Source organism: Zonotrichia albicollis, chromosome 10 (assembly GCF_047830755.1).
Source record: "Zonotrichia albicollis isolate bZonAlb1 chromosome 10, bZonAlb1.hap1, whole genome shotgun sequence".
Classification (NCBI taxonomy): Eukaryota; Metazoa; Chordata; class Aves; order Passeriformes; family Passerellidae; genus Zonotrichia; species Zonotrichia albicollis.
The window spans coordinates 12,165,930-12,178,279 of NC_133828.1; the positions used below are offsets into that span (position 1 = coordinate 12,165,930).

The following is a 12,350-nucleotide window of genomic DNA, read 5'->3' on the forward strand; positions in this document are numbered from 1 at the left end:
ACACAAATGGAAACTGCCACCTTTATGCATCTCTGTGTTAGTGCTGTATCTCTAAAGCTCTGCAACCATAAATACCCTAAACCCTCAGTGATTTTACATTTGGCTTATGGAACTGTTCTACAAATGAGTGGCAGTGATTTCAGGTTCTATTACTCCAGCCAGCACAGAATCATTAGAACAGCAGGTTTGTAATACATGCATAACTTTTCATAGGTCAGACTGAGAATAAGGGAAGACCACAAGCATTAATAAATCAGTTTACAATTTCTACAGGATAGCATCAAAGAATGAAAAGTGCTTAATGGTATTAATTGCAAGGTATTAAATGCTTTGGCAAGTAAAATTCCTCATTAAAGCACAGCAAGAGCAATCCTACATACTCCCTCTGATGACTTTTGAACATTATGCATTATTCTTGTATTTATGTAAGTTACTTCTATTTAAAATATATTTTTATTTGGCCTTATCTTATATTTTTTTATGTTCCTCTTCCTTTCTTTCTACCACAATATATTATTCCTGAACACTCTGATTCTCAGGAAAATCAGTCTACAATGAACTTTCCCAGAAAACAAAGCACTCATCCATGGGCTAATTGTACACATATCTTTTTATGACTACAAACTCAAACACTACAAACTCAACTTTTTTTAAAAAAATCACTTTTCCCAAAGATATGTATTTCTTTACATGGAAAAATTCATTGCCAAGTACCAGAAAATGTAAAAATTGGTGTGTATGAAATCAAAACAAAACTTCTAACCATCCTAAACAAAGTATTTGTTTCTTGACAAATAGTAGTTCAGAATGGGCTTTAAATATATAATGAAAATGTAAATGGATTTTAAGTTCACAAGAAAAATTCAGTATTGCAACTTCAATGAGGATCTTGTGGATAATTATTTAGAATTGTATCAAAGTGAAAGAAGTGTCATGACACATATTAGTCACCTTCTAGAAATCCTAAAGTTTAGCATTTCTCTTTTTTAAAGAAAAAAAATCACATTATATGAATCCCCTCCTGCTAATTAGTATCCTTTTAAAGTTCACAAGTATACTCCACTTCAAGAAAATCTCAACATCTTGTTCACACTTCATGAGATATATTTTTAAGGTGACTTATTTTTAAATTGTCTTTGGTTACTCTATCAGCCCATGTGACAAGTGTCAAAACTATTTCTTTTATTATTAATATATTACATCTGTTCCATAAGGAATTACAGAATTATAGAATATCCTGAGTTGGAAGAGACCCACCAGGAATCCCCAGTCCTGCCCAGGACACCCCAACAGCCTCATCCTGTACCTGAGAGCATTTCTCATGTCCATTAAATATTGAGGTTTTAGTGCATTTGGAGCCCAGAATAGTCAGATCACCACGAGATGATTGCTTTCAGTTAAATACTTATCAGAAAATTACTAACCCAGTCTATTCAGCCCTTTTCTGGCCACAAACTATGGGGAAGAACCAGCAAAAGCCAAACAATTTAGCAGAGTGACAGTTGCCAGGCATCACACCTTTGGCTCTATGGAGAATACACAAGAGCCTCAATAAAGTTACAACCATATTTTTTACAATCTTTTCTTTTGCAAACAAGCACTTCTTCTGCAAAATCTGCTCAATAACTATGAAGATAGCTAATAAAAAGAAAATATATTATATTCTTTCCCTCTGTTGATCCTGCCTAAAAATAGTCCTTTTTTTCTGGTAAAGATGTTTGTTCACTAATAAAATTACAGAGGTACCCAGCTCTTCTCATAAAGAGAAGATACACAACATGCCTTGAGATTGTCCTTCAGATTATTGCTGCTATGGTTTCCAAGGGCCTGTTCCAGCCAAGGCCTTCCCTCAGGAGCCATCCCTGGTGGCCAGAGCTGCAGTCAGACCTAATGAGAAACAAAAAGGCTTCTAAAGACTCTGAGAGCCCAAAGCTATAGAGATGAACAGGAAGGAATGTCACAGACATGTTTTATGAAAAATCCTTTCCTTAGGATTTTTTTCTCCTGAGAAGCTGAGAGGCCTCAGGAACAAAATGTAAACATTGATTATTTGCTGCTGTGGAATGCAACAGGTGGGTCTGTGATAGGTCTCATGTGGTTGTTTCTAATTAATGGCCAATCACAGTCCAGCTGTCCGGACTGTCTCAGTCAGTCACAAGCCTTTGTTATCATTCTTTTCCATTCTTAGCCAGCCTTCTGATGAAATCCTTTCTTCTATTCTTTTAGTATAGTTTTAATATATCATAAAATAAAAAAATCAGCCTTCTGAAACATGGAGTCAACATTCTCATCTCTTCCCTCATCCTCAGACCCCTGCGAACACCACCACAAAGGAACATTTAGGAAAGGTGGAGCCAAGGGAACCATTCGCTTTCCCTCTGCTGTATTAGATGGGCAAAGCTCCAAAGGAGGGTGAGAGGGTTGGAGCCAGGAGCTCTGCATTCCTCCTGCCAGGGCAGCAAGGCCTCCCAGAGCTTATCCAAGTGTGAGCCACACAGTTCTCACTGATTATTCACGGAGAGCTCACTTTTCCTCTCTATTAAACTGCATTACAGGGAGCTAAACTGCTTCTGACATTTTCCTCTTGAGTGCTCCCTCCACATAAACTGTGTCCAAGCTGTTGCAGAACTGCACAATAAGTCTGTGGAACAATCCCTCCATTACAACACGGGCCTTAATGCAGACAGAAATTAACTTAATTTGTATAGAAAACAGTGCTACTCTGCCATGGAGGGTTAAAGCACTCAAGTGTGACTTGGAAGACATGAATTTAATTTCTGGATCTTCCACTTGGGCAATCTAGCAGGAATGATTTCACAAGAGGATAATGCTGTCTCACAGGACTGCTGGGCACATAAGGACATGCATGAGGCTGGCAGGGCACACACAAATTGTCACCATGCTATTTTAGGAAAAATCTCTTTGCCAGGATTTCTTCTCCTGGGAAGCTGAGAAGCCTCAAAAAAGAATGAAAACAATAATTTATCTGATTCCTTGGGAATGTGGCCTGAAGATTCTTTACCAACAGGTGAATGTTTAATTGGATCTATGTGAATTGTTATTAATTAATGACCAATCACCATCAGCTGTGTTGGACTCTGAGGAGTCAGTCACAAGCTTTCATTATCATTCTTTTCTAGCCATTTGATGTATCCTTTCTCTAGAGTTTAGTATAGTTTAGTATATAATTTCTATAATATAATACATATTATCTATGATCTATGATATATGACATGATAATATAATACAATACAATATAATATTGCATAATATTGTATAATATAATAATATATAATAATATATCAGCCTTCTGAGAACTTGGAGTCAGATTCTCATCTCTCACCTCATCCTGGGGACCCTCACAATCACCACACACAAATATTCTTCCCAACCTCTGTAAGTGATGTGGAGTGTACCCACACTTGCAGGCTTTAGGGTTATTTATCACTTGTTCTTTGCAGAAAGGTGAGAACTTCATGTGCAGTTTAAACACACATTCATACTACTCATAAAGGCCAGTCATGGGAGAAAAAAAGCATTAATTGCAAGAATTTTTCAAAGGAAAGAACTTGAATTTGCTATATGGCAAAGAGAGAGAGATATAAAATTTATTAACAACATTAATTTGATGCTAAAAGACTTGACAGGTTTATCTGGGAAAGTTAAATGTTTAAAACATCATGAAAAACCCTTACTGCAATGTACAGACTGATCTGTCAGAGTGATCCGAGCTGAGCTGCTGGGTTTTGTCCCTTGTGCCATGGAAAATGCACTAAGTGACTTGTTAATTTTACATTTAACCAGCTCTAACACTCCTCTCTTAACTATATTCAAAGGCTGATCAAATGGAGAGATGAAAATAAAACATGAGAATCGGGGATTTCTTGTCATATATACAAGGAGATAAAGATTAACCCAGGCTTCCACTCATATTGCTTTTGTTTTTGAAAAGACACACAATTTGAATAGTTCAAAAGAGGCTAAATTGAGTCTTTGAATATTTCAGCACACATAAAAATCCAATTCTGCAACTCTACCCTTCTTCAGCAGATGTGAAAATTAACAGCATAAATACACTTGTGAGTATTATTAGACTTAATTGAATTTATACATACTAATGTGTGTGTTTATGGGCACCTTTCAGCACCCTCCCTTCAATATCTGTGCACACTGATGGATGAGATCTGCCCCTGAGCTCTCTTTTCTCCTGGCTGAGCAGCCCCAGCTCTCTCTGATTTTCCTCACATGAGAGATGCCTGTATGTAATATTCCTTTAAAAGCAGGTATAATTTCTGTAGGAAAATTAAGCAGCAGCTCATGTTGCTAATGCAAATCTCCAATTCACTCTGGCTACTCATGCAAGAAATCAGCATATGATGGCACAATTAAAAAGTTTTACTGTTAATGGAAAAATGTAATTTAATTTTTAAAAAATCTTTCCTAATGCCCTAGGAGGCAAGAAGAGGGTTTAAATAATTAGTAAGGATTTTTTTTTACCTCAGTAAACTCTTCAACAGGAAATTTCCTCATGGATTTTGGACTTTGAACCCTCTTTCCTACCTTGTGTTACACAAGGACACAAAGATCCATATGACTGATCACCTCTTGGTAGACAGACCCAATTTTGCTTGGCATTGTTCAGAGAGAGAAGAAAATGACATTACTTCCCCAGCTCTAAGGCAACAGGGAGATGGAAACAAATGGGCAGAACACAGGAAAAAAGGAGCCAACATTTGTCAGCTTGACAGGCAGCAGTCTCAGCAAACCATCAGGTGGCTGTTGTCAGAACTCTGCAGGCATCACAGGGAAGGAAATCAAGGGTAGTGACAAGACAGACCATGGCAAAGCTGCTCTGAGATGTTCATGCAGAGCTCTTGGCAAAGAGGAGCGGCATCAAAAAGAACCAACAAGATGTTTGCTTAAAAATCAGCTGTGCTACTTCTGCTACTTTGTTTACACACAACACAATTTCAATGTCCTGCTCTTCCCACAAGTAGATCTTACTTAACTCTAGAACTCTGAGAAAGCCAAAGTCTGAGAATGAAAAAGAAAACAGGCAGTTGTGTCTAGAAAGGACCAAAACATAGTCCAGAGCAAGTGTGACATCTGACCAACAGAACAAAACACCTTGTTCTTCACACACTGTATGTGAAAAAAACCCACTTAAAACATATTTAAATTAACACACACACTGTGTGTGAAACTCCCTGCACCTCCCCACCTTACCAAGCAAATGGAAAACTTCACTTTTATCTAGTGCATGTGGAACTCTCAAAGTCAGTGCACACCAACAGCTCCCATTCTGCAGCAGAACTTCAGGCTATAATCTAATTCCAAAGAATTACCTCATGCCAACACTCAGAAGATTCTTTGCCCTGCAGAGCTGGTTTCTCTGTGTGATGTGGATGTGCATCTGTGTGCATATATGTGCTCAGCTGTTAAGGAGAAAAAGTGGGAAATGTGAACTCCTTTCCTCTGAAAAGAGTCCGGGTTCTGCAGTGCTTTCCTACCTTCATCTCTTGGCACAAGGCTCTAAAAGACTGTACCTTTAATTTCAGTTACACAATTTTATGCCACAAGTTAATTTGCATGGTTCCCAAGGAGATAAATTTTTAAAATCTTCTCTGGAATCTACTGATAAAAATAGGGGAAACAAGTCTAGTAAGATATAATGATGAATTAGACCCAATTGAAAAGTTATCTTTATTTCCTGGGCCAATCAGGAAATGTGAGATAATCACTAAACATTTTGTATTTGCTTTTCTTTACTATTATCTCCACCTTCCTATTTTTACTGTGCCTAGGCAGAGCATTAGATCATTGTGCTTACTAGAACAATTTTCTATCTTTTTATTTTACAAAATGTCAAATAAGGATAAAGGATTTGAGAACATCAGGTTACATGTAAATGAGAACAATATACATTTCCTATTTATGCCTGTACACTAGTAGGTAAAATATCCATTTAAAATATAGAATCACAAAATCTCTAAGGGAAACAGGAATGGGAAAGGGAATGGGGAAAGAGAAAAGGGGGAAAAGAGGAAAAAGGGGAAAAAGGGGGAAAAGGGGGGGAAAAGGAAAAGGAAAAGGAAAAGGAAAAGGAAAAGGAAAAGGAAAAGGAAAAGGAAAAGGAAAAGGAAAAGGAAAAGGAAAAGGAAAAGGAAAAGGAAAAGGAAAAGGAAAAGGAAAAGGAAAAGGAAAAGGAAAAGGAAAAGGAAAAGGAAAAGGAAGCCATGACATCTTAAAAATTACCAAAACAGCCTAGATGATTACTGCTTATTTTTCAGTTTCCTCTTAGGTAGCCATCTCTCCACCATAATTCCTGGCATTTTCCTGGTTTCCAGCGCTGTGATAAACATTAAAAATGCCCTGAATACTGTTTGTGTGGGCACCTTTCTTTTCCCAAGTGAAGACAAGATAAACCATGACAGATGCAGCATTGCATGTGGTGACTGCAGAGGTAATTTTTGTGGGAAACAATATAAAAACTTCAAGCAAAGATGCAGAAAGCCAGTGAGGAGAAAGTGGACAAGATTAAGGAAGATCCTTTATTCACTGTAGATCTTAGTACAGTCCTTGTAGGCACAGTAAGATTCACCAGGATATTTAAAAGGACACTGGAGCAATGTGAATTTAATGCAGAAAAGGAATGCCTGTGAGATGATTTGAGACGTGGGAATCATTCAGCTTAGCAGCAAATAAACATGGTTTCCCAAGGGATTTCTCCTCCCCCTTCACTAAGATGCATTTCAATGAATACTGATGAAGGTCTGAAGAACTAATGTATGTGAGCTTGTGCAAACTGTGAATTTGGATTTGCAGGTGCTCCAGTTTCTATGGAAATGTAGAAGAACCCAGTAACACCCATACACAAACCAGATTCTGTTCTACCCTTTTGATATACTGGTTCTGGTGATAAAAATCTGGTCTCATAAGTCAACAGAATGTTTTCCATCTATCCTATGAACTACAAGAAAAACTTAATTTTCATCTAGTGCATACGAATTTCCCCTTGTGTCTGTAAAATCAGATATACAATTATAATTACTAGAAAAACATTTAGTGAATGTTTGGAATTTCTTTAGATGGGCTATTTTTATTTAATTCCCTACACAAATAATTTAATCTAAGTCATTCTTCTCTGAAAAATATTGATTTATGCATTTAATAACCTCTTGGAAAACTAGATTCAGAACTGAATAACTGCTGTGCCAAACTAAAAACCCAAGCTCTGTGTGCAATACCTGTGTGCCATGGGATTGGATCCTATAGCATTTAATAAGGTATGAGCTCCATTTGCAGCTCTTACCCCAAAAATTTACAACTTCTCTTTTCTCTGAGTTCTCAGCCACCTGCAGCCAACAGGATCCTAAAAGTGACCCTTTCTTCAACAGAGATCTGATCTCTTGGAACAGTCCTGGGAGCCTCAGGACTTGCTGAGTCTGTTATTCCTATGTCAAATTTGCTTGAAATTGAGGAAGGTGTTCAAAACATTACTGTAGGAAACACTGTCAAAAAAAGGCAAAGCAGGCTGCTATAGAGCCTTTAGCTCTACCAAGAAAAACAAGAGAGTCTCTCTTTTCCAGCACTTGCAAAGGCTGATTTTAAGTAGCAGTATTCATATAGGAAATAATTTTTGTTAATTTAAATATTTTAAGTGCTTTTTTTAGATATAGATACATATGTAGTAACTACACCCCCTTCAATGTATGCAGAGACTTTTTTTAAGCAAATGGAAAAGGTTCAGTTGCCTTGTTTACATTTTTTCAAGCACACCCTACAATTCTTTTGTTCTTTACCTTATTTTATATGATCACATTTTTTAAAAGAAGAATTTCAGTGAATTTCAGAGCATTACCCCAGACTCTCACTTTCTTTAAAGGAACATTATTGACATGAAAGTCAACATCATATTTGCACTACATAAAATTAAACCCACTTCCTCTCTGGCAGGTTTCTTTCAGTATAGTTGTTGTTTCTCCAAGCAAGTTTTAAAGTATTTCCAAACAAGTTTAAGGACATCCAGTTTATTTTTATTTTAGAAAATTGCTTGCTGAAGTGGCACTGTATCCTTAATGTGTGATATCCAGTTATGAATTGCAAAGAATACTTACAATTTTTCAGCACATGAAGTATCTGCTAGCAATAACTAGAAACACTGGATAGAGGGATCTACAGAAATGATATAAAAATATCATTCAAGAAGGACAAAGAAAACAAGAAATAGGGTTACATGACCATATTTACCTGCTGCTGTTCAGCTGCAAAATAATGGAAAAACTTTGTTATACCAGAGCTTTGAAGACTTTTAATTACATATTAAATCCTTCTAGATTCAGAGGTACTTTGCAACTGAAACCTGGCTTTCTCTACAGGTAAAGGCAGACTGAAATGTCATTGCTTACAAGCCAATCTAAATTTAAACTCTTCTGATTTTTGACCCAGAGGTATAAACTACAATTAAATACAAATTGCAAAAATATTCAGCGCTATAATTCAGTTCTGTGGAACCAGAGTTTACAGTCATTTCTGGTTTCTGTTTTTTTACCAACTAACCAAATCCCACTCTTCCTACATAAAAGATAAATCTCAGCCTGTAAAGTTGTGCCCAGGTGTTTTACTGTACTTACACTCCCACTGCATTTCATGATCAGTTTTCCCACTGTGTCATCCTTCAGAGAGGAAGTCCCCTGAGTGCTGCCAGTAATTTTTCAGATATTTACTTACACTAAATGTTTCTCAATGACCTGTTGAAAAATAAAACTCCCCATGTACATAATAAAATTAATGTACTGCTCAGGGTTCCTACCAGCTCACTGCGAGGTCGTGCACCTTCAAAATGCTGCTCAGCTGATACTGTCCAGATTTCTGGGGCTGAGTCTGTTCTTTAGCATGCTCAAAGGACAGGGTTCCTTCAGCATCAGCAGGGAACTCTGAATCCTGCAGAAAAACAAAATTATCAATTCCCAGAAATGCTGCATAACTTCACACAATGTATCTATCTATATTACTATTTTGAAAAAACCAAATTTATCTTATTTTTCCACTCTTTTTCCTCTTCTATTCAATTTTCATAATTTTTACATCACTTTTATCTTGATTTTATTAATTTTGATACATACTGATAAAGATGACTGCAGGCAGAACAACTGAACACTAATAATTAATTTTCTACATATATTCCCACTATTTAAGATAACTGGCCTGACATAAAACACTGGGTAGGAAGGTTTACATCAAACCCCTCAGTAAGATTAAAAGCATGGGTTATTTTTCATTTTTCCATGGCCTATTTGTTTTCTATCCCTGTTTTCTATGGGAGGTTAGCTCCATGAGCTGCATCCAGAGGCAAAGCTGCTGTATTCTTCAAAATACTTTTTTTATAAATATAATGCCAATAAAAAGTCAAAATATGTGTAGCTAATTTACAGCCTCATTTTCCATTGCTGTGGTTTAAGGTATTTCCTAAGATTAATCAGCAGACTAGGAGATTTACTACTAGCTCTAATTAACCAAGCTAAATAGCTTTATTAAAAATAGATTGTCATTAAAGAATGTAACAAGGGTAACTGTGCACAATATATTTTAAGGACTGCACCAGCCATTACAAAACCACTTTCCAAGACACCACAGTTTGCTGAAGACCTGCAACATTTTAAAACATCCTGCTGTGAGCAGCTTTAAAGGAGACTGAAATCACTGTACTCTTTAAAATGCCCATCAAACACTAAGATTAAGGAGGGAATAAAATCACTGTGTTTTAATCTGAAAGCACACACACACAGCAGGGATAACCACTAAGTCTTTTTAGTATTTGTTTGCACTAAACTCGATAGCAGCCATCCTGTTTGCTGATAATTTGCAGCAGTGAGCATAAAGCAAATTTCACAACTACAAAGCAGCACAAGAATATCTGTTTGTCTTCAGTTTCAGAAGCTCCACACCCTGTCCTACAAGGGTGTATTAATCCAAGCCAAACTTATGAAGATCACTAAGCTAATGACTTAATGATCAGTCTGAGCACATCCATTCCAGATCCAAGACCTGGAAGATATTTCTCAGTGGACTGTGGCTTCAATCACAGCACAGCCTAACAAAAGCACTCCAAAATCCATGGAGCAGTAGGGACTTTCATTATGGACTAATATCAGACAATTCTCAATCAATTCTCTGACTGGAGAGAAAGACAGAATCTGAAATACATGGTGAGGCCTTGTGAAGGCTGACCTAGAGCAGAGGCCAGACAGAGTTAAAGAATAAAGCAGGGATTTATTAAAAGGCCTCAATGGATCCATCTTGGGCAGCACAAGAGCCCAGCCAGGGCTGCACCCAAGATGAACCAAAATGGTCACAAAAGGGACACCTGGTCACAGGGTCTGTCACTTTTATCAGTTCTAGTCCATTTGCATTTTGGAGTTTAATTGTCCAATTACAGCTTTAGCCCATGAAATCCCATCCTTCTTGTTTTTCTCTCCTCAGTACATATTGTTTGTGCTCTTGGGCCTGAAATATGGATTGGTTGTCCTTGGTCCCCAGCTAGAGAAGGAATTGTTTTGTCTCCCTGCTCTGTGAAAAGAGCTCACCATCCCTTAATATGAAGCTCAGACCCACACACTAAAGCAGCACAGAACCTGAGGCATCAGTGGAAAGTAAATGAGCAAAGTCATCCTTTGCTTAACACAGATACTAGCAAGATACCTACTTTTGCAAAAAAACCAAAAGTAATAAATCTGCAATGTTCAGAATTAGGAAATAAATATGTCAAGTACAAGTACATAAAGAATAAAGTAATCTGGCATTGTTAATCCAGCTAGGAATGTGGTTTTAGCTAAAGTTCCACATTTTTATACAACTGCATATCAAGTTCTGACTGTGTCTCAGCCATAATATTCTTGAAGATCTCTGAATCCAGTTCAAGAAAAATCCATCGATTTTCCAAATGTAGGAACAATTACAATAAGTCTGCAGTATTTATTATACACACACAGTAACTGAGTTAAGATATTACCTAAAGGTAAATATAGTCCCAACATGTGTCAGTACCTCTGTGCAACTCTTGGAAGCTTTCTGTACTCCTTGTCTTACAAAGTTCTACCTTTCAAGGTTTACAGATTTGAACAACTCTGATTATAACAAAACAAAGGCATAAAATCAGTATGCTTTTTGCAAATTGTTCTCATTCACTTTCTGGAACACAACCAATTAGTAAATGCTACCAGACTTCCTCATTTCAGAGTGAAGCAAGCCCAGGAAAGGCAAGGCTCTCTGAATAGAAGTGACAGAAAGTCTTGCATTTTTCAGTAGAAGGAAATCCCCAGATACTGCTTCAGGAGATAGTGCTGTAAATGATTGCTGTAACATTTAAAAGTACAGTAAAAAGAGAATAATATAAAAATATTGGGGATTTTTGTAACTCCATTGTAAGGATCTGAAATATTTCTGAAACTGGAGCCTTTGCACCCTTTGCAGTGCTAATCCTGTATTCTACTAGAGCAGATTTGCCCTCTGCTGAGATAATTCATACCTATGGTTCCACTGGCATGAACAGTGGGATCACTTGTTATGGCCAGATGAAATGCTGATTTCAGTAGCTCCCCAGCAGGTAGAAGTCACAGTGTGACTTTTTTCCCCAGACACAAATATTTCTCACTGTGGAATAAATGGGGTATTTTATTCCTAAAACCTTGCTACAATAGTACTAACTGTTCAATAATGCTTGCATGAAGAGATCTCCTCTCCCCTGATAAATTTTGCCAATCAAGTTTCATTATTTAATCCTTATTCTACTATTTCCAATTGCTAAATCCTAATGGTAAAAGAGACTCCATTACACAAGTTGAGACCTTGCATTAAAAGGCTTGTGAAACTTTTACAGGCATTAACTGCAAACTCTGATGTTCCTTCAGCATGGGCAAGGGCCATGTGCAAGCCAAAATTCAGGAGAACATCCTGAGTGCTAAGGAGCCAAAGCAATACACTGTGGTTTTGTTCACTCCTTTATCTGCTAGCTACAAGACATTTGTACTGTGACAAAAATAAAAACCTACCAAGCTTCTCTCTCACATCCATATAAAATAGGAATTAATGCACTTTCTGCCTTGACATTAAACACCCTTTTACTGTCACCAAAGGCAAGGGACAGAACATTCAAAAGAGTGTCCTAGGAAGAATCTCTATGAACCAAAACCCCTGAATGCCTGTCCTCAGTCACTGACAAGGGTAAATGGTACCTGTCCCTTCCACAGTACACTCACTCTCTTACCTAAAGTCATAGGTGCAACAATCAGCCCCTCACTAAAAGTTGCCAAGACTCTTGAGCCATTTACACACAGTATTTCCACAGCTGA

At 37.3% G+C, this 12,350-nt stretch overlaps 1 protein-coding gene across 1 annotated transcript in view; it reads right to left on the reverse strand.

The window, feature by feature from the left end:
- Window positions 1-12,350, reverse strand: part of SPAG16 (sperm associated antigen 16) — a 372,211-nt gene that overhangs the window by 309,361 nt on the left and 50,500 nt on the right. Inside the window, exon 10 of the mRNA XM_005486882.4 lies at window positions 8,813-8,943. Coding sequence (XP_005486939.2) covers window positions 8,813-8,943 — 131 coding nt within the window. The remainder of the gene's footprint in view (window positions 1-8,812; window positions 8,944-12,350) is intronic.